At 55.1% G+C, this 22,658-nt stretch overlaps 2 protein-coding genes across 2 annotated transcripts in view; one reads left to right on the top strand and one right to left on the bottom strand.

Annotated features, from left to right (window-relative positions):
- UBE2O (ubiquitin conjugating enzyme E2 O) overlaps nt 1–8,960 on the bottom strand; it is a 64,686-nt gene extending 55,726 nt beyond the window's left edge. The window contains exon 1 of the mRNA XM_062639804.1: nt 8,587–8,960. Coding sequence (XP_062495788.1) covers nt 8,587–8,937 — 351 coding nt within the window. The 5' untranslated portion in view covers nt 8,938–8,960. The remainder of the gene's footprint in view (nt 1–8,586) is intronic.
- Nucleotides 8,961–18,759: 9,799 nt separating this feature from the next.
- AANAT (aralkylamine N-acetyltransferase) lies at nt 18,760–20,992 on the top strand. Its single transcript, XM_062639803.1, has 3 exons — nt 18,760–18,952; nt 19,857–20,011; nt 20,687–20,992. Exons 1-3 carry the CDS (start codon nt 18,796–18,798, stop codon nt 20,990–20,992), a joined length of 618 nt encoding a protein of 205 aa, XP_062495787.1. The 5' UTR covers nt 18,760–18,795.
- The last annotated feature ends 1,666 nt before the right edge of the window (nt 20,993–22,658 follow it).

The raw sequence follows: 22,658 nt of genomic DNA, 5'->3' as shown, positions 1-22,658 counted from the left end.
TGCCCAGACAAGACTGTAGCTATAACTCCACTGAGGAAGTCAAAAGCTTTTCACCAAGCAGTCAGCTCATGCTCTCCAGCCCTGATCAGAAAGGCTCAGATAGAGAAAGCACTGAGCACATCCCAGGAAAGCACCACCAAGGCCTGGCACTACCCACAGTCACCTGAGAGGGAAGTTTCTGTCACCTTTCCAACACTTACAGCCAAAGAGACACTGCCACATCAGAGCCTTTTTATCCCTTTGAAGATGAAAGGCGCTACTTACTTGCTAAGTAGCCTTATCAGCAGAGAAGCAGAACTGTTTCTTACAACCAAAATGATTCATAAGCAAAATGCTTTTATTCTCCGAAGTCAGATCCTTTCAAAAGCAGGTAAAAAAATATATCAGTCATTACAGAACTAACTCCAGCTCTCCCAGTATCAGTGTACTTCACTAAGCAGAGGGCTCACCAACCACTGACAAACGAAAACTGCACCCAGTCACTTCAACTGGAATGATGCACCAGGAACTCCCAGCTCTGGGCAAAGAAACACAGTTAAAAGCCTTAAGCTCCTGGTCTTCCCAGCTGGTGATGAAACAGCCTCTTCGGTTGTGAGCCTCCAAACCCCTCCCTCACAAGCAGAAAAGCTTAATAGCTTTACAGGCAGTGGTAAAGCCAAACCGCTGGGCTGGGTCTGATGTGCGCTGAATGCAGAACCATATGGTACAATGTTACTGTACAAAAGCAGTGCTGCTTCATGGGACAAAGGGCAAAGCTGGAGAGACTGTAACCAGGGGCTGTGAAGTGATACCATGCAAGCTGAGCAGGGTTTCCTTGTTTCAAATTTACTCCTGAGAATTCAACTTCTCCTTGGTCTGAAAGCTTTGGTAAGATATAAAGTGCTCCTGGCCCCTCCATCCTTGCTGCAGGCCCTTGGTCTCACCTCCGATCAACAGCTTTCACACTGCCCATTCCTCTCACAAAGAGTTATAGCACCAGCTCTTGAGGGAAGAAACAGAGGTCATGATTTTAAAGACAATGGCAAAAGCAGCAGGAAACCATTCAGCTCTGCAATTAAAGCAGCCTACCTATGGCATTCAGTGTACATCCCCAGCAGGGAACTGGTTGGTCAACCCCCTTGAAAAATGGGGCAAATTATTTAAGATGCAGTTTGATGGGTCTCACTTTTGGGTCAAGGGGAATGGCTTTAACCTGCCAGAGGGGAGATTCAGACTGGATAGAAGGAAGGAAACTTTCATGACAAGGGTGCTGAGGCGCTGGCACAGGGTGCCCAGAGAAGCTGGGGCTGCCCCATCCCTGGCAGTGTTCAAGGGCAGGTTGGACACAGGGCCTTGGAGCAAGCTGCTCTAGTGGAAGGGGTCCCTGCCCGTGGCAGGGGTTGGAGCTGGAGGAGCTTTAAGTTCCCTTCAACCCAAACCAGTCTGGGATTCTGTGATCTTGGTGTATGTGCAGAAAAAGCATTTTGTATCTTGGCTTCCTCCTATTTCGCTTATACTCCCACAGTTCTGCCCCATACCAGAGGCTAATGGAGCAACTCCAAACCCAAAACTAGCCTGCTCTAGACAACACTTCCACACATCTCAGCTATCCATTTAGACCAGCAGGTTAGTAGCTTATAGCATACAGGCAGCAATGCTGTTTAGCTTAAGTCTTCCCCATAACCTGAACCACAGTGCAAACTCCTCCACAACCATGGAGCTTCTCTAGTGCAGCACATACCCGACAGACATAGGATGAACAAAGCATACAGGTGATGTCATTCCTTTAAAAAAGCAGCTCACAAAGCAAAGTCCAGTGTAGAGAGGTACAGATTTCTTAGCCTTAAAATCCGACCACTCTCAACCTCTTGGCCTCAATCTACATGTCATTCTATAAGAGGGAAGAATTCCATCTGCAGGTGCTTATTGGATCTCTCTTCATCGAGTTGCTTTAAACCCTACACAATTAAAGGCAGAAGACAAATGTAACATCATCTGTACTTCCCCTCACCTCTCCTGACAAGCCCACATCCAACATAAAGCTATCAAGCCCTACCCACCATCAATATGTTTGTGTGCATCTACACCACACTCTCAAGATTTCAGCCCAGTAAATGCTCTCAGTTTCCACTTGGGCCACTTCCAGTGCCTGGCCCAAGCACTTCCCAAAGCAGAAAGCACAGCAGACATAACTCCATAGCTTGCTTTTTTGCCAGTCAAATGCACAAGGTAACCAAGAAAAATCCTGACATGCACAATGAGAGATGCTTCCTGTCAAGAAACACAACACCCCAACCTGCATGAAGTCAGGCTGCGTGTGCTCTGGGCTCCCCACAGCAGGCACAGGATCCTCCATGCAATTCATTCAGCTCACACCAAGAGCAGCTCTAAAACTAAGAGAATACCTGTCAACTTGAAACCTAGGCACATCTGAAAGCAGCTATTACAGTCAGCAGTAATCCCCACCACCTCCACTAACAAAACCACATGTTTTTCATAGCATTTGATGTTGCTCATCACCCTTTACATACATTATTGCTCTATCCCCCCCGTGCAGTCTGCTGCCTTCACAGAAACACTTAACATTCAGACAGGAAGAAACCTTATCCACAGCTGTCAAAGGTAAATCCTCTACCCAGTCCCAGGACCTTGCCATTAACAGAAACTGGCTTTTGCTGAAGTTTAACTCCACACAATCCCAGAACCATCAGGGTCAGAGGGATCTCTGGGGATCATCCAGTCCAACCCCCTGCTGAGGCAGGGCCACACAGGAACATGGCCATGGCGGGTCAGGAATGTCTGCAGAAGAGGACTCCACAACCCTCCTGGGCAGCCTGTTCCAGGGCTCTGCCACCCTCACCATAAAGAAGTTCTTCCTCATGTTGAGGTGAAACTGAAACTTGACAAATGAAGCCAGCAGCATATCTCGGTTTCAGACACAAACATGCACAGATCTCCTTAGCAATGAAACAGCCAACAGCAAATGGGAAAAAAAAAGCCCAAACATTCCCATGGAGTCTCCCTGTGAGGGTTTTTGTTGTTCCAGAAGATGGAGTTAGCATTCCCCTACCTTGCCACAGGTCTAAGGGTCTCAGAAGTGGGACACCCCAGCTATGCAAAGAGCCTGAACTGAGTTACAGGTCAAGTGCTCTGAGCACTACACAAAATGAAGACAGCCAAGCCATCATCTCGCATCCCTCAGTACCAGGAAACCCAGGACTGACAACCTCAAAAGCAAGTTTGAAGTTTCCAGATTAAAGCATCAGCTCCTGCGCTTACAACAACCCGTTTGGTCCAAAACTCAGCAGAGGGTGGGAGGTAACAGCAGAGTGGAAACAATGAGACAGGTTTTTCCTCAGTAGCATTTAGGAAGGTGCCACCACCTTCTGAGCCTCTGAAATCTCCCAAGTAATTAAATGGTGAAAGAGTCAAGTGAGAAGAGGCTTTTAGCTTCACAGTTATTTCCCAGCACCAATACAGATGCTAACCGTTACAAAGCGTCCTTCCTCTGAAGAGAGGAGCTGAAGGCAGCTGCTGTAAGAAAGACCTTGCCCCAAAAAGCAACTGTCCAAGCTTCTGCCAGTTAACTGCAATGTAGAGCCTTCAGCCAAAAAACAGTAACCTGGTAAAACTGCTTCTTTGCAACAGCCTGTATCAGAGCTGCAGCACAGCAAGTGAAGGAAGAGCTTGCATGGGAATGCTGCAGTAAATGCCTCACACGCCAGGTATTTCAAAGCCTGCCACGGGCTTTGATCGATTCCTGCTAAAGCTTTTAGTGCACATTAGTTTGTTTACTGGTCCTAAGAGCATTATTACTTTGGTTTCTTTTTTTGGAGCTATACAAGCACATTGGAAGAGATCTTGTCACAAAACCTGCTGCCTGGGGACAGGTTTTGTCCTTTTAAAAACAACCCTCCTATCCAGGTTTGGAGTAGTTCTAACTCATTGCTTAGCCCAGGTGGCCACTTGCAACTCCTGAATGATCAAGTCACTCTGCACACTGTACACAAAACAACCCTCCATGCAGTATTTAGCGCTGTATTCATACACTATTTAGTACTCCTGAGATTTCCAGCCCACGAATTGTGCAGGAGTCTGCTTTTGCAGTGAAATATTAATGACGATCCCCAAGTCTATATATTGCAAAAGTCAAATAAATCAGAGCAAAAGGGAGAATCAACTCGAGGGCAGGTAACCTTGCAACAGACACTCACAGGATGGAAAGGTCACCCGTTAAAGTGGTTCTATTTTACACAGAACTGCAAAAAATTCCAGTAAGCCTTTTCTTGTCTCCTGTCTCTGATGGCTACAAACATCAGGTGGTTTCAAAGAACCCCCCTGGGAGACTAACTGAAATGTCAGATGCAAGAAGAGGGTTACATACAGCTTCCTCACGCAGTAAACCCCAGTCTTCATCGTTTATGAGCATGGAATTGGGGTGCTGCAATGACACTGGAGTTCTGGGCTATGACCAGCATCTCCTCATGGCTCCTGAAAAGGATCCTGCCTGTGCAAGGCAGAGCTCTCCCTCCTGACCTGCTGCAAAGCACTCATGCTGCATCACTGCACTTCCAGAAAGAGAATCTCTTGCCAGGTAGGATAATGGAAGATTTTGGGGCTGTTTTCATCCCTCCACTGCAGACAGTTCCCACAGAGCCACCAGGTAGGATTAACATCTGAAGAGTGTGGGTTGGGATCCCAGCAATGAGGGCTGAGAGGGTCTGCAAAGGGACGGAGAAGGAAAACACAGACCTTCAGTGAAACATTTATTTCCTTCTCCTATGTATAAGCACAGGAAGATCAGAACTGAAAAGTCGAGGTCACAGCAGTAACTACATGGCAGAATTCAGACAAAAAACAAACTATTCATTAAAACCTTGAAATGATGCGAGTATAAAGTCCTCAGAAACTTCTGCAATCTTATATTCATGACTCAGTATTTGAGGTCAAGAAATTCTAGCAGTGAAAAAAAGGGACAGAAGAGCTGTGTGGGGCAAAGCAGAGTTGAATCCACAGAGATAACATGAGATAATTTCCAGCTAACAAGCCATCAGCCACTGGGTTGTGTCTGAGGAGCCCTGATAGTCTGAATCTGTCTCCAAAGCAAAGCTGAACAGTCAGAGCCACTCAAACCAAGCTGTGTCCTGGACCTTGAAAGCAAAAGGCTGCTAAAAAAATATATATAAACAATTGTACTTTGACACTTAGAGCAACCCTGGGGCCCTGTAAGGTCCCTACATGTAAACCCATCAGCGCTGTGTGTGTTCCACAGCATCACACCAAGACACCAGTGCCAGCATCCCCTCCCCCAGGGTGGACACAGAGCAGGTATCTTGGAGGCCAGGAGCTTGGCTGAAGGCCTGTAGATAAGGTGCTGAAAGACAACACCTGCACTCTCCATTTCCCCAGCTGCAGAAGCTGCCTTGCACAGGCTTTGTGAACAGGAAAGGCGGTAGACAGCTCGCACGCTTTCGGGTGAGAGGCAGGAGGAAGGGGAGCAGCATTTTAAAGCACCCTATGAGCATTACTAACACCCAATCCATCCCAGCATCTTTGTGAGGTTCCCAAAGGCAGCTCAAGCATGCAGCAGGAAAGCTAACCTGCAGCTGAGAAATCCTGAATTAGCATTCAGCTGGGCTCAAGTGCTCCTGCTATCGTGTTAGAGAAAGCCCTATGTGCTCACACCAGGTCGCAGCATTTCACAGCCTGTGTTGTAATCACACCAAACAGTACCATGAAGACAAGAGGTAAGGCTTTAGCCACTCAGAGGAACTGCTCTTCAGGTTTGCTGGGTCAGAAAAGACAGGGATGGCAAATATACTTGTAAAGGGAAGCTTGCTCCTTCCAGGCCTGCTTGGCTTTTACAATAATCAGCAACAATGATTTCCCAGGGTCTTAAACAGGGCTCATGGAAGGCAGGTAAGGAGCACAAGGAGCCAGAGGGTAAATCCATGTTATCATCATGATAGTGTTAATGACTATCAACACAGGAATCAAAGGCAGGAGTGCACTTGGATGTACCACTTACTACAGGAGGAGCTGGTGGGGCTTTTGTACTGACTGAAAGCTCTCTTCAAGACAAAGTTTTATTACCTATTAACATCAGTTATGGTGTGCTGGGGTTTAAGCACCTACCACCTCCAACAGGAAAGAGCAACAGCAAGCACTGAACTTCTAGAAGCATCAGTAAGAGTGACCGGCGGACTTATTCCCTAGCTGAAAAACAACATGTAACTGGCCCAGAGTTTAAAGCCAGGAAAGCTCAGGGTTGCAACTGGGTTCAGAAAGCTGCTTTTAACCTTTGCACTGGAAGCTAAAGGTGTTTCACTACCCTCAAATAACAACACTCAACTCTATCTAATCCATACACCAGGGTTTATAGATCTTCAAGTGCTTGACAAACAGGGGAGAGACAGGAACAAATCTAACACACAAACCAGGCACAAGATGGGGCTAGTTGAAGCCCTGGCATCACGAGCACCTTTACCCTCTGCCCATTTCAGAATTAAGAGCTCAGGGAAATACACGGGTGACACAAGCACCCTCTCAAATCTATGGTTTAGCTGTGACCAGCACAAGTCAACACTGAGGATGTCAAACAAGGGCCTCACAGCCAACGATGCTAAGAGTCAAAGGCATTAAAAGAAGCACCTGCAGGTAACAACGGCCAACAGCACCCAAAAGGCAACAAACTTTAGGCTCAGGGCACCCATGTAGTTCCCACAGTTTGTACCCCCTCCAGCACAGACAACAAGCAGCACATCAGGCTTACCTGGCTGGTTCTCACACATCAGTGTAACCCAAAGAGGGCTGGTCCAGCAGACAGCCAAAAACCCTGATTATAACCACAAAATGGTAAGTCCCATAACATGTTCCCAATGGCATCAGGTTTGTTTTTAGCAACCCCGAGCTGCAGTGCAGATGGCACACAATGCCTCTTGATTTTGTTACCGGGCAGCTTCCCAGATGGAAAAATCAATACAAGTACTCCTCAATCCCTCAAGCACTCAGGAGACTTCTCTGCAGGTTAAAGTGGTAGAGATGCCTACACCAGAGGAGAACCACCATGAAGAGGAAAGACAGTTTATTCCCGTAACTGTCCCCAGTCTAGCTTTTCCTAACACTGCAAAGGGTTCAGTTACCAAGCGACTGAAGTCAGAGCTAGCACTCTGGGATTTGGGAACCCAGCAGCAACTCCTAAGTCTGTGTTTACTCACCCAAACCGAGGTGGCTTTGTTTAGGTGCTTAAACCACACTCACCCTGGGACAAATCCTTGCTGCAACAGCACATAAAGATTTCACTGGAAAGCTGCAGTGACTGATTTGTGGTTCTTTAGAGAAAGAAGGCTTTTATTTTCCCAAGGTAGAAACCCATCACGTGGCAGTATCTTTTCTGAATACCTGTTTTCATTTTCCTTATCTCCAACCGGTCACGTGTGCAATGACACTACCACCTAAATTTAGCTCATTCCGTTAGCAGTTGCAATCCCACCGATGCCTGTAGGACTGCAACACACCTTTCTTCCTCTCCGTCTTCCCTCTCTCCTTCAGCGCACAAGGCCATTTCTGCACCACCAAAGCACACACCATACCAGAAGCCTCCCAGCTCGCCTGCCACCCCAGACGAGGGCCAGGACCCACTGCAAGGCCAGTGCAGGCCTGGTTTGTTCAGTGCAACGCCCATTCCTCGCAGGCCCCTTTGTGTTATATTACAGTGCCCCCTCGCTCGCTTTTGTCTCTGTACTGTCAGTCAGTGTATGCCAAGCGAACTTTGGGAAGTGGGAATGTTCTGACACACACCTACCTACACCTTGTGGCTCTTCACATGGAATCAAGAGGTCACAGATTTACGCATGGCTCAGCGGCGGGGGGGACCTGCTCACGTCAACAAGGGCAGATCCAGACCACAATTGCTCCCCGCTGAAATGTGAATGGGGAAAACCCCACGTCGAGGTTTCCCTATTCAGCTGCTGACTCCCTGAAAACAGGCAATGACGACACTGTCCATGAAGGCAGAGATACCGGCCCACGTTCCCAGCATGAGGGATCTGGAAGCTCACACAAACCACCTTCACAGGCAGGCCTCTCTCTATGCCATTAAACAGCAGGAGGTGTCCCTGCCTGCGGACCGAACTGGATGAGCTTTAAGGTCCCTTCCAACCTAAACCACTCTAGGATACACTTCTATGATCAAACCCCAGCACCTCAGCCGTGCTCTGCCACCAGCAAAGGCCAGCAGCAGCACCCACGCCGGCCTCCCAGAAGGAGCGCAATGAAGGAAGGGAAAGGGATCGGGATTTCAAACTCTGGAGGACCCCGTCCACCTTCCTTGCGCAGGCCGCGGCTCCACAGCGGGCAGGGATAGGGTAAAGCAAGGAAAGCCGCAAACCCCCTCCGGCGGGGGGCTCCGGAGCAGCGGACACCGCAGCCCGCGGACCGAAGAGCAGGGGAGGGGAGAGGAGCCACCGGCAGCCCGCGCAGGCCCCTGCCCCGGGAGGCCTCCAAGGCGGAGCCAGGCCCCCCCAGTGCGGGCCACACGCGGGCGCAGAGGCCGCGCCAGCCCCCTCGTCGGCGGGAGCCGGCGGAGCCCGCGGCCGCCCCGCTTACCTTGGTCTCCTTGACGTGCTGCTTGATGCCCTCCGGGTACCACTGCACCCGCACGTAGCCCCGCCGCAGCGGGCTGGCGCGGCCCTCCTCCGCGCCGCCGGTGCCGGGCCCCCCGGACTCGGAGCCTCCCGAGCTGGCGGCGCCGCCGCCGGTGCCTCGGCCGCCCTCATCCGAGTCCTCCTCCGAGTCCTCGCCGTGGATGAGGCGCACCAGGCCGAAGCGCACGGAGCCGCGGTAGCGGCCCGACACCAGGTCGTGCGAGAAGAGGAGGCGCTGCGAGCCGCCCGGCGGGGCCGGCAGCGGCAGGGCGGGGGCCGGGGCCGGGGCCGCCTCAGCGGGCAGGTCCGCCATGGCGCCGGGAGTCACGGCAGAGCGCGCGGGGGAGGGGAGCGGAGGGGCGGGGTGGCGCGGGCCGCGCGCAAGTAACGGGGAGGGAGGCGGGGCCAAGCGAGGCCACGCCCACAGCCAGGCCCGCCCACCGCGCTGGAGGGGGCGGGGGCGAACACGGGCTTGGGCTGCACCATGTCCCCTGTTAGCGGGGGAGGCTGGGCTGCACCATGTGCTCGGTCACCGGGGGGCTGCACTGCAGCATCCCCATGTCCCCAGTCACTGGGGGTAGCACCGCACCATCCCTGTGTCTCCGGTCATTGGGGATTGCACCGCACCATCCCTGTGTCCCTGGTCATTGGGGATTGCACCGCACCAGCCCTGTGTCCCTGGTCATTGGGGATTGCACCGCACCATCCCTGTGTCCCTGGTCATTGGGGATTGCACCGCACCATCCCTGTGTCTCCGGTCATTGGGGATTGCACCCAGTGCCTCCGGTCATTGGGGATTGCACTGCACCATCCCTGTGTCTCCGGTCACTGGGGGTAGCACCACACCATCCCTGTGTCCCTGGTCATTGGGGATTGCACCGCACCATCCCTGTGTCTCTGGTCATTGGGGGCTGCACTGCACCATCCCTGTGTCCCCAGTCACTGACTTCATTTGACTTCATTGACTCCAAGGGATTTTTTTCCTCCTCTGTCTCCAGAGAATTTTGAAATGGAAATGGTTTCTCGAGCTGGTTCCACTGCTCTGGCTGGTGAAGGGCTGATGGAAGCCGAATCAGCCATCACTGCCTGGACTTCACCCACAGATCCTGCCTCTTTGCTCCTTAGGTCTCCCCACCTGTGCTGGTGGGGATTCCTTGGCTGGAATATCAGGAAGATGCCGGAATCCTCAGTTTTGCTGCAGGAAACAGGAGCTGCATAGCAGTTCTTTCCCTCTTGCCCTCTCCCTCCCTGAAATGCGAGGATGCTCTGCCTCAGCTGGATCAGTTCTCCTTCCAAGTTTTCTCCTTTTAGGAAAAGCAACAGGGAGAAAGGTCTTCCCATGCTCACCCCCAAGATTCACCACCCCATGAGGGAGCAGAGCCCCTCTCCTCAGGTCTGCTGGGATTTTCCAACCTTGTAAATGGCCCTAAACCGCTGGGAAGCAGCTGGGATGAGGCTGGGGCATCTGAGTGGTGAATGGCTGAGGGATGCACTGGGAGCCAGTTCATCCCTGCATGGTTTCTCGGCTATCTTGAGCAGCAGGATGCTCTAGGCGATGGGAAGTACAAACTATTCCCATCCTGCTTCCAAATGGGGGAGTTGCAGGCAGAGAAGCTCTCCCAGCACCCACCTTCCCCTGGGCCAGCCTGACCTTGACACCAGCATTTAACTGCTCACTAGAGCATCACTTTAATCAGAGGGCTGGGGTGTTGATGTGGTTGAGCATTCCTTGGCATCACCCCCAGGGATAAGGAAGGGAACAGAGCTAAAAGGGACCACTGGGTGGGAAAATAGCGGCCTACCCTTGGGAAAAGGCAGTTTAAATATCCATTCAGTGCCATGTGGTTATGGGGCTGTTTACGGGGATGTGCTTCTTGGAGCACAGAGCTGTGTCCACAAGCCATGACCTCTGTAAAGTGGAGAATAGATGGGATGAGCTCAGCACTTGCTCAGCACACGAGTGCCTCCAGCACAAGGATTTCACCCTCTGAGCATCACTGGAGTGGAGCTTGCAGCACAGCTCCCCAGGGCATTCAGCTCCTGTTGGAGCTAGGGACCAGGGACCAGCCTCTCTCCCGGTGCAGTCACGGTGAATTGTGCCTTTGTGTGAACAGGATCAGGCCTCTGGGAGGTGCCCTTTGGCACTGGTGCCATGTTCTTCTCAAGGCTCCAAAGCACAGCTCTACCCAGCGCTGTGATGCTTCTCATCTCCTTAATGTACGTCTTACAGCCACTAATAAAATAGACGTACATGTAATGTGCGTAGTTGTGTGTGTAGATGAAAACTGTCCCTCTTCAGGGCAATTACATGCTGAAGAGCAGCGGTGGGGTTTCAGGTAGCCATAAATAGCCATGCAAACAAGCATATTATACAACAGGTCAGTCTCACAGCAGTAGGATTTTAATGGGGACAAGTGAGGACCGCTTGCCTGTTAGCAAGAGTTGAGCCTGGGTGGTTTTGCACTGTGATCCCAGCTGGGGCCCTGCCGTGCTTCCATAGGGAAGTAGCACTGCTCTGCAAAACACTATGGCAGACCCAAGAAGCATTTTGCATCCGTGTTTTTCTGGCAAATGAGATTGATTCAGCAGGAGGTCTGAACACAGGAAGTGTGTGCAAGTGACACATGTCAAGCAGCCCCCCACTGCCTCGTTTAGGGACCATTTCTGCTCTTAGGCTGATTGGGAAGTGATGGCTTTTGCTTTGCAGAAGAAAATCCTCCCTGCAAGCAAGCTGCCCCTGAGATCCAGCCTCTTTATGGCTGTTGGATCACCAGCATCTCCCTGTCAAGGCACTGGTGAAAGGCAATCTCCTTCTCTCCTCCTTGGGAGCTTGTGCACCTCTCATGGGGCATCTTTGTACACGCCTTGCAGGAGTTAAGGAGCAGGTGCTGGGATGCCCACTGGGTACTGGGATGTCCAGAGGGCACCAGGATGCCTGCAGGGGGCCAGAGATGTCCAGCGGGTGCCGAGTACCCAGAAGATCATGGTAATGCCTGCAGGGTGCCACTGATGCCCGCAAGGTACCGGGATGCCCAGTGATGCTGATGATGCCTGCAGGGTGCTGGTGATGCCCGGGGATGCATGTGGGGTACTGGGATCCCAGTGATGCCCAAGGGTGCTGGTGAAGCCCCGGTGGTGCTGATGATGTCTGCAGGTGTTGGGATGTCTCGTGATGCTTGAAAGACCCCAGTGCCCTTTGATGCTCGGTGATGCCCAGAGGGTCCCGGTGCCCGGTGGTGCTGGTGATGCTCGGTGATGCCCGGAGGGTCCCGGTGCCCGGTGGTGCTGATGATGCTCGGTGATGCCCGGAGGGTCCCGGTGCCCGGTGGTGCTGGTGATGCTCGGTGATGCCCGGAGGGTCCCGGTGCCCGGTGGTGCTGGTGACGCTCGGCGATGCCCGGAGGGTCCTGGTGCCCGCGCTGCTGCGGGGCTCTGGTGCCACCTCGTGGGCTGCCGCCTGCCGCCGCCGCGCAGGGTCTGGCCCGGCCGCTCCGGGTGTTGCGGACGGGCGAGGACGGCACCGGTTCGCCGGGCCAGAGGAGCAGGAGCTGTGCTCGGGACCCCTGCCTGGCGCTGCTGGTGGAGCTCAGAGGCAGGAGAGCACCGTGAAACTGCCCCCGGACTGCTCGTGCTCTTCCCTCAAAGGCCCGTGTAGAGGAGGAGTGAGATTCACCAGCCCTGCAAAGGCACGTGTTGATGTGGTGCAGGACAAAGCCAGCGCTCAAAGCGTGACCAGTGCTGCGATCCCAAACAAGCTGTGAAGTAGCATCCCTTCATCCCTTCATCCCTTCGTCCCTTCCCCAGCTCCCTGTGGGTGCTGCTGAGGGTACCAGCCCTGCAGCCTCGCAGAAGGGCATCAGCTGCACTGATGGGTCAAAAGGAATATGGCAGAGGAAAGCCACATACATGTATATTTGCATGGTTTATATCTCTATTATATATGTATATTAACATTTCAGAGCACAGAGCAGAACCAGCCCCTCTAGGGTCTGGTTAGAGCCTGGGGCCTCTGGCCACCATCCATGGGAGTCCTGAACCTCTGTTCCAGCACAGCCCCAGCTCCCAGGCTCTTAACCTGCACCGAATGTCCCTCTCCAGCACAGAGACCTGGACCTGCTGGTGAGTTCGACCTGCACTTGGCAGCTCAGCACGGGAGCACTGAGGGATAAAGCAAAGGAGCCACCCTGGCAAGTGCTGAAGATGCTGAGTATGCCCAAAGAGCCACATCCTGCTGTGAAGGTACAGCAACAACGAGCACTCCATGCTGCTGCTCCATGGCAGCTGATGAAAAGGCAGGAGGCAGCAGAGAATGGAATCAGAACCAGTGGCTGACCTTGCAGTGATGTCCCACTGCCACCCCTCTTATGCCACTGCTAGGAGAAAAGCGTCACCCTCTTGGGTCCCTATGGCTAAGCCAGGGGAAGGTGTGAAACAGGGATGTAAGCAAAGCATCCAGCTTGGAAATTACAGGAGTAAATATATGAGTTTGGCAGAGAAACCTCCCCGATGATGGCACTCAGGGGAGGACCCTGGTGCCACCGTTGTCCCCTGTGATGGCAGACCCTGGGCTGCGTGCGTGTCGCTTGAGCCCCAAGTCCTGGCAGAGCAGGGGATGTGTGGTCGATCTGCACTCCATGTGCCACCCCTCTCTGCACATCCCCCCCAGAGACAAGTGCCACCTTCCAGAGCAGGACCCCAGCAGAGGGACCAGCCTGGCTGCAGCGACAGCTCAAGGCTCTCTGAAGATGCTAAATGTGTCAATCCCAGCACACTGCTGTGGCTCTCATTTAATGGTGTATTTGACCCTCTGCAGCTGTGTAGGAGCAGGGAGAGATGGACCCGGTTAAAAACACCTAATGCAGCATCCCTGCTTGACTATTCCAGCCATGGACCAGCCTCTGCTCTGCTGGGCTCAGTCTAAATGGTGGGGAGTGGCTCTGGAATGGCAATTCTGAGGAGCAGAAAGCTGCTGGGTTGTATTTCTGTTTCAATTCCATGAGAAGCAGCTTAAAAGAGGGAGATAAGGGAATCTCTCCCTTAAGGGGTCACCGTACCCATGGCTGGAAATGGAAGCAGGACCTGAGCTCCCCTGGACATGTCTCTGGTGGAACAAAGCCAGCTCTGCCTCCTGCTCCAGGCTCCTTTCAGGGCTGCATCTGGTTCATGATGATAATGATGATTCCAACACCATGCTCATGCCTGGGATAATCCCCCTTTTATTACACACATCCTGACAAGGACAAATGTTGCTGCCTTTGCCTATCCAGTCTCTTATGCAATAGGAGGCTGTGCAAGGGAGGTGCTTGGTCTTTGGAGTAAGCTCCTTGGGGCAGAAAGCTCAGGTCTGGCCTCTCATCCCCCAAAGAACCAGCTGATTTCCCTCCCCAGCTGCTCAAACCCAAGCAATGCTTCTGCCTGGCGTGATGAGCAGGCATGAACGTGACCTTCCCTGGGGTGACGGGCATCCTAAGGAAGCTCATCCAGTCTTGGCAGGGCTGTCGTCAGCATCTCCCGATGCCATCAGGAAGCTCTGGATCAGGCACACGTTGCTTTCCTGTCCTAACTAAGTCCTGCGCTCTCCCTGCAGCAGGGACTCAGGGCAGAGCAATCAGCTAAATGCTTTATCCCCCTGTGGGCAGTCATGGGGAGGGGGGGGAATAGAAACCCGACGGGATCCTTTTGCTGGCCTGTCACGTTAAAGCCTCTCACCTCACCCTGTCTGTCATTGGAGCCATAAACTCCTTAGAGGATGGCATCACGTGCTCCATAAATAACAAATATATAAGCTGGGGCAGTGGAGGGTGCAGCGGGCAGAGGAGGGGAGGCAGAACCCCAGCTCCTCCTCTGCTGTGGGACAGCACCACTGGAGCCAGGTGGGCAGAGGAACGGCACGGGGGCCCCATCCGGTAAGAACCCCGCATCCCGGTGCCGCACCAGCCTTGGGGACACCGGTGGTGCAGTCAGCCCAGTGACCTGCCAGCCCCAGGCTCCCAGGCAGGGGGGGAATTGCTCCAGAGGGGAGGGAGGTTGGTGCAGGGAGCTTAGCTTACCTGAAAAGTGGCTTTGGTGGAGGTAAGAGCGTGACCATCACCGCAGCCCGTGTCCCATCCCTGCACCTCCAACACTATCAAAACCTGGGTGTAAGGACCCTTCTCACCAAAACCCTCCCTGTTCAGGGTGTTGGAAGATCTCAAGCTCTTTTGCAAAGAATATTCAGCTTCAGAACTGGGTGAATAACTCCTTGATACCAACTCGTTTAAACAGCCAAGCTTCCAAGCCAGGCGGATGCATCACATAATAACAGCAAGATGCTGTTAGGGGGATAGTGCAGACCTGCCTCTTAATTTACATGTGGGGTCCTCTCTGGACCACGCACTTTGATCTCTAGTGACAAACTTGAGCGTATTGGGGGGGGGGGGGGGAATTTACAGAGAGAGCTTTTGGTATCTGCTGTGTACACAGGGATGTATGGGGCTCATCTCAGGCAGGGCTGGAAGGAGTTACAGCACAAAATGCAGCCTGGGGTGTGACTTGAACAAGATACAGGAGCCTATGCTGGAGCATTGGAAGACAAATGTCTCGAGCAAGGGATTGAGGATGCTCCTCCTCACTCTGGTTCTCACTCACTCTCTGAGCTGGGGTGAGGTTCCTTCACCTCTGCAGGTCGGATGCTCCCCGGGTGTAACTGCAGTGCTGGTACCCCCATGGCAGGGCTTGGGTCAGCTCCAGGGATGGGCTGGGATGATGGATGGTTCCTCTGTGCTCTGTCTGTGCCCCCAGCCCACCCCAGAACTTTGCACCTGCGGAGAGCTGAGAAGCAAAGCAAGGAGCTCATTTCCAGAACACAAACCCAAATAGGTCAGCCCTGCAGCGGTGTAACCGGGGCTGCCAGGAATAGAGTGCCAGAGAGGGGGGGGGAAATACAGGAAAAAGAAGCCGAGGAGCAGCCTTTCCCCATCACTGGTTTCGGCTCCGGGCTGTTGTTGTTTGGTGTCTCAGGAAGTTTCTAGAAGCAGCTGGAGGGATCTGAGCCCTATCTAATGGGAGCAGAGCAGCCACTTGCATAAGAGGTCTTGAATCCCCAGCTCTGGATGTCCTGGTAGAGACTTTCCACTATTCAGTTCCTTCCAGGCTTTATGTGACCTGCGATGAAGACTTGCTCTTGGATATTGAACTGTTCAACAGTGGCTATCAGTGAGCAGACATCCCTGAGGAACCTGGTCTAGTGGAAGGTGTCCCTGCTCGTGATGGGGGGGGTAGGACCAGGTGACTTTTAATGATCCCTTCCAACCTAAACTCCTGCTCCAGAATTCCCACAGCAGCTGGAACATGTGTCCTGCCTGAGCCCGTACTGAGCTGGCTCTGCCCTGCCATCCTCAGGCACTCAGCACCACCCAGGACTGAACCAGCACTGCATTTTCTAGGTGCCAGAGCCTGCCCTCCTGCCTCCTCTAGGATTTATCCAAGTGGATGAGCCCCTAATTCAATTATCAGGATGAGGAGTTCCAGAACAGTTGATATAAGCTCTACAAACACTGCACCTCCAGCACCCTGCTGTCCCCTCCACCTCAGCCACCTCTTTACCTCCTTCCTACATGCTTCCCAGAGCATGAACCACACACTCCCAGCATCATTTCAGTCCTTGGTGACCAGAACAAGAGTTGGGGTTGCTCAGTGATTCCCCCACCAAATAAACCCATTCTCCCTGATGGAATTACGATCCCTTAGCAACACATCCGCTGCTAACCCAGCAATCCATTGAAAATCCATCACAGCACCCCCCTTTCACCTTGGGCTGGATAAACCAGGCATTCCAAGCACCCAGCCCTGGGCATTTCAGGGTGGAAAATTCCCAGCTTGTTGTGCCCTGTGCAATGTGTGTGCTGGTAATGCTTTTGCTTCCATAAATCCTATTAGCTGGAGGCAAGCCTATAATTAGCAGGGAAAGCTGGCACCTCTCAGACAATCATCAAAAGCGACCTGGCTTCACAGTGGCTTTGCTGCAGGAGGCTGGAATACAGGGCTGGGCAGGGATAGCTGGCTACAGGAGCAATTCCCACTGTTTCTGCCTATGGAATGCATGTGTTTAGTAAAGTTATCAGCTCAGTTTATGGTTCCCTTTGGATTTATTAACTTGGATTGTTCACCCATGAAAGCAGAGGCAGATTGAAGCTCCAGGCTTTGAGCCAGGTTGAGGGATTGGGCCAGGCTGTGCAGGATCTTGCTGATGGATGAGCTCAGGCACTGCTGACCCTCCCGGGGAACTGAGGGATAATGGGGTTCTGCATCACAGGCAGCGTGTCCTGGGATGGGCTGTGTCTGGTGGGATCACGCTGCCCAAAGCTCCCTGGGCAGTGGCAGAGCCTGGGGCATCTCACCCAAGGAGGACACCAGTCCTTGCAGCTGCAGGCACCCCCTCATCCTGCCATGAACCCATCCCAGCTCTATCTGTGAGCACGGATGTGACCCAAGAGCCCAACAGGTGCTGAGCTGTCACTTACCTGCTGAGTGAGCTGGAAAAGGGAGTAAATCCTGGCAGCTGGGGCTGTCTCTGGGTGCCTGGTGCGTGTCCATGCTGGGACAGCTCAGTGCACGCATGGTGGCCCAGCACTGACCTCTTGCTCACACACAGCCGTGCTGCACCGTGAAAGCAAGAGCATCTCGAGGAGCTTTCCCCCGAAATGCTCACTTTGCATCCTCTTGGCATCCTGCAGCCGCAGCCCACCCTGCCTGTCCCAGGGCTCTGCTGCCTCTCCCCCTGCCTGGCTTTGCCATGGGCTGGGAGGTGTTGGGCAGGATGCTCAGCCCCACGCCTGCTCCTCCTGCTCCAGCTATCACCCCCAGCCCTGCCCCTGCTCTGTCCCACAGCCCAGACCTCCTAACTGGTCACCAGGCTTTTGTCACCCTGGTCCCTGGGTTTGTCACCTCCTGGTCCCCCCAGGCACTGGCCCCAGCTCAGTGATGCAAATGGGGGCACTGTGGGTGGGTGTGCTTGCATGTGGCATAGAACCAGGGAATGGTTTGGATTGGAAGGGACCTTAAAGCTCCGCCAGCTCCAACCCCTGCCACAGGCAGGGACCCCTTCCACTAGAGCAGCTTGCTCCAAGCCCCTGTGTCCAACCTGGCCTTGAACACTGCCAGGGATGGGGCAGCCACAGCTTCTCTGGGCACCCTGTGCCAGCGCCTCACAGGGAAGAGTTTCTGCCTAAGATCTAACCTGAGGTTCCCCTGTTTGTTTGAACCCATCACCCCTTGTCCTGTCGCTACAGTCACTGATGAAGAGTTCATCTCCAGCATCCTATATGTATCTAAGATTCTATACACATATATCTTCTCACATGTATAGGAGAAGGGTGCCAAGCAGCCTGTCCCTGTGTGTGATCAACAGGTATTTCCAGCAGCCAAGAGCACTGGAGAAGTTTGGCTGAAACCAAGGGTGCTGCCATCAGGACCAGTGGAGCTGCTTCTGCAGAGAGCCGAGAAGTGAAGCAAGGAGTCCATTTGCTCAAGGCTGCACGAGCAGTGGAGCAGTGGGAAACCAGGAGGGAACAGGAGGAGGAGCAGGAGCAGAAGCAGGAGCAGGAGCAGGACCGAGACCAGGAGCAGAAGCAGGAGCAGGACCGAGACCAGGAGCAGAAGCAGGAGAAGGAGCAGGAGCAGAAGCAGGAGAAGGAGCAGGAGCAGGACCGAGACCAGGAGCAGAAGCAGGAGCAGGACCGAGACCAGGAACAGGAGCAGGAGAAGGAGCAGGAGCAGGACCGAGACCAGGAGCAGGAGCAGAAGCAGGAGAAGGAGCAGGACCGAGAGCAGGAGCAGAAGCAGGAGCAGACACAGGAGCAGGACCGAGAGCAGGAGCAGAAGCAGGAGCAGGAGCAGGAGCAGGACCGAGACCAGGAGCAGGAGCAGGAGCAGAAGCAGGAGCAGGAGCAGGAGCAGGACCGAGACCAGGAGCAGGAGCAGGAGCAGAAGCAGGAGAAGGAGCAGGAGCAGGACCGAGAGCGAGAGCAGGAGCAGGACCGAGAGCAGGAGCAGGACCGAGAGCAGGAGCAGGAGCAGGACCGAGACCAGGAGCAGGACCGGGAGCAGGAGCAGAAGCAGGAGCAGGAGCAGGAGCAGGAGCAGGAGCGGAAGCGGGAGCGGGAGCGGGAGCGGGAGCAGGAGCAGAAGCAGGATGTCGGTGCTCAGCGCAGTGCCTTTCCTGAAGCCCGTCCATATGAGGTCCCCCCGCAGCCCTCCCGGCCGCCAGCGCCGTCACACGCTGCCTGCCAGCGAGTTCCGCTGCCTCAGCCCCGAGGATGCCGTCAGCGTGTTCGAGATCGAGAGGGAAGGTGAGGGGCTGCCGGGGGGGTCCTTCCCTTCCCTTCCCTTCCCTTCCCTTCCCTTCCCTTCCCTTCCCTTCCCTTCCCTTCCCTTCCCTTCCCTTCCCTTCCCTTCCCTTCCCTTCCCTTCCCTTCCCTTCCCTTCCCTTCCCTTCCCTTCCCTTCCCTTCCCTTCCCTTCCCTTCCCTTCCCCCTGTGCTCGTTGAGGCCACGTCCTGGTGGCAAAACCCTCCCTGTGTGCCCTCGTGGGTGATAAGGAGGGACTCAGGGCTGTGGCTTGTGGCCAGGCCACCCTGGGCTCCCTAATGAGGTGTGGAGGAGCTGTGGTTAATGAGGTGCAGAACCACGGCCCTCAGCTCAGCCACCCCCTGTGGTGTGGGGATGATGGGAGGTGATGCCCTGGGCTGAGCAGCCTGGGGTGATCCTGGACCAGACGTCCCAGAACAGCCCTGGGAGCCAGTGGGCAGCAGGAGAGGGGGGGAAGTGGGAGGAAGGACACCACGCTCTGCCTCCAGTCCCACTGGGAGATGCACCCCAGCAACCTTCCCCCTCCCTTCCACCCCAGGCACCCCCAGCTCCCCTCTCCCAGACTCACCCGGCCCATTTCTCCGTCCTCCCCTAAGGGAGATGCGGGGAGGGAGGTTTCATCTCAGCACCCACTGCAGTAGCCTTGGAATCAGCAGCAGGAGCCTGAAGCCAGCTCCTGGGCCAGGGGGAGCTGCTTTTGGATGAGCAGAGCCGCTCCCTGGAGCCACCCGGGCCCCTCAGAGCTCCTTTAGACCAAGTAGGAAGCAGGACGCAGGATCTCTCCCCATCACATCCCGCTTTCATCACCCACATCGGTGCTGGGGGGTGTCCCAAAGGGTCTGGGTGCTCCTGGTCCCTCTCTCCACTCACTGCTATCCCCCTCCAGCCTTCATCTCCGTCTCCGGGGACTGTCCCCTCCACCTGGATGAGATCCGGCACTTCCTGAACCTGTGCCCGGAGCTGTCCCTTGGCTGGTTTGAGGAGGGGCGGCTCGTGGCCTTCATCATCGGCTCCCTCTGGGACCAGGAGAGGCTCAGCCAGGTAAGAACCAGACCCTGTTACCCCGGCTAGTGCACTGGGGACCAGAAGCTCCCTGGGGCTACCCAGGAAGTGTTCTCCCAAGGCTGTGCTGGGGGAAATTAACTTCCTCAGTAATTACTTTTACTGATGCTGTTAAAAATACGCCAATTAATTCCCCTCAGCATTCATTTCAGGATTAAAAAGCCTCCAAGGATGATGGGGGAGCTGAAGGGGGATTGCACTGCGGACCCTTGTCCTTATGGGGGGGTGTGGACCTTGAATCTGGGGTTCAGTCTGGAGAAGAGAAGGCTCAGGGGGAACCTGATGGCTCCCTACAAGTGCCTGACAGGAGGATGGAGCCAGGAGGGGCTGGGCTCTGCTCCCAAGGAACAAGGGATGGGACAAGAGGAAACGGCCTCAAGCTGCACCAGGGCAGGTTTGGATGGAGCTGAGGAACAATTCCTGCCCCAGAGGGTGCTCAGGCATTGGAACAGGGCAGGGCTGCAGTCACCATCCCTGCAGGTGTTCACACCCCGTGGAGACGAGGCCTCAGTGCCATGGGTTAGGGGTGGCCTTGGCAGGGCTGGGTTGGACCGGACGAGCTTAAAGGGCTTTTCCAACCCCGTTCTCCGATCCCGCGGGGCTGGGAGCCAGGACCCGAGCAGGACGGGCCCTGACCCCGCGCTCCCCCTGCAGGCAGCGCTGACCCTGCACCGGCCGCAGGGCTCGGCCGTGCACATCCACGTGCTGGCCGTGCACCGGGGCTGCCGGCAGCAGGGCAAGGGCTCCATCCTCATGTGGCGGTACCTGCAGCACCTGCGGGGCCTGCCCGCCGCCCGCCGCGCCCTGCTCATGTGCCAGCGCTTCCTCGTGCCCTTCTACCAGAAGTGCGGGTTCCGGGCGCTGGGGCCCTGCGCGGTCACGGTCGGGGACTTGGCCTTCGTGGAGATGGAGCACGCCGTGCGGGGACATGCCTTCCTGCGCAGGAACAGCGGCTGCTGAGCCCCGCGGCCCAGCGCCGCCGATGGGGACAGGAGGAGGCAGCGGCCGCTCTGCATCCCCACCGCAGCTCCGCATCCGCCCCTCTGCCTTCCAGCCACGGACGGCCTGGTCCCATCCCAGCGCTGACCCCATGGGCTCTGCTGCAGCCGTGGCTGTGCGGACAAGCCGGGGTCAAGCCCCCCCCCCCCGGGCATGGAAAGGTTGGGGGTCTTTGCTGATACAAGGGTGCTCAGAGCCACGGTTTGCAGACACCCAGTAAAGCCCACGCATACACATGCCCCAGCCCTGCACCCTCCCCAGCACCCCCCCATGGCCAAACCCACCCTGAGCAGCCCTCAGACCAAGCAGGGCTCCTGGCAGATGCTCCCCTGCCTGCAAACATCCATTCAGAGCCCTTGGAGCGCATCCCCAGCCCCACATTGTGGAGCCTCCCTTGGGGGCCACACCGAACCAGTGCCCCCCAAACCCACGTCTTGCCCCAGGACAAGCCTTCTGCAAACACCTCAAGCTGTTGGCAAGCAGCAAATAAAGGCATGGTGATGGTTTTCTACGCAGCCGGTGTGTGTTTGTGTCCTGCTCTGACACTCACCTCACCACAACAGCCACAGCCAACAGCCCTTGGGGCATCTTGGCTTTGAGGGAGATGGGGCAAATCCAGCCCTGGGTCATTCAATGAAGGGGACGCAGAGAGGGAGCTCTGTCCTTGGGCAAGGTGAAGGGGATCCATGGATCTTTTTACTGCAGGTATTTGGCTTCCCCTTCCTGAGACCCTCAAAATCCTGTCCCCTGAGAGGAGATGGGGAGAGCCCAGCCCTGCACCCCAGGGCAACAACCCCAAGCTCATCCTCCCTCCCTGACACACCAACCACCACCAAAACCACTGCAACACCCGAAAGTGCTGCATCCCCGTGCCCGAGGAGGGAGAAGAGGCCTTTGTGTCTCATTAAATACAGGTAGAAATTTATTAAGGAAGGGGAAAAAAAACCCACAGCTTTTAAAAAAGTATCAAAAAGAGACAAATGAGGTGAAGTGTTCGTCTTTGGCTGGAGCAGCAACGGGAGGGGTGGGGGTGAAAACTGGCCCGTGGAGGGGGGAAGGATGCAGGGAAGGATGCAGGGAGGGATGGAGGTGCCACATTGCTCCCAGGCTCACCCCGGGAGCAGCTGTGGACAGAGGGAGCCTTGCTCCCAGCCCTTGAATACTCATCCCAGGACACCCCAGCTGGGGGTTTCCCACCTTCCCCCATTTGACAGTGTTGAGACCCACCAGCACCAGAGCAACACACATCAGGGAGAGACAGTCCAGGTCCAACCCAGCCCAGGGGGGTCAGTGGCCCCAGGAAGGACCTGCCTTCACACTGCGGCTGGCAGCAGGGCCGCGGGGATGCTGGGGAGCAGCAGCCAGGGCTGGGGCAGGCAGGGGAGGAGGACGGCGACTGCCCCATCCTGCACTCCTGTCTGCACCATTCGAGGTGCGAGGGCTCCTGGGTCTCTGTGCTTTGAAGGAGGAAAGGGGTAACGATAGGGACGGGAGGCAGAAGCAGGAGGGGGAGCACAGACAGCTTCCTGAGGGGTCTCTGGGCTTCAGGAGCAGCCACACAGGCACCCAGGGTGTTTTCCTCCATGCCTGCCTCCTGCCATGGCCCTATGACCACAGCACCTGCAGC

Source organism: Pezoporus occidentalis, unplaced genomic scaffold (assembly GCF_034315485.1).
Source record: "Pezoporus occidentalis ecotype Australia unplaced genomic scaffold, CSIRO_AGI_Poc_V1 ctg62, whole genome shotgun sequence".
Lineage (NCBI taxonomy): Eukaryota > Metazoa > Chordata > Aves > Psittaciformes > Psittacidae > Pezoporus > Pezoporus occidentalis.
The sequence above is the reverse complement of the archived record's forward strand: the minus strand, read 5'-3'. Positions and strand labels throughout refer to the sequence as shown.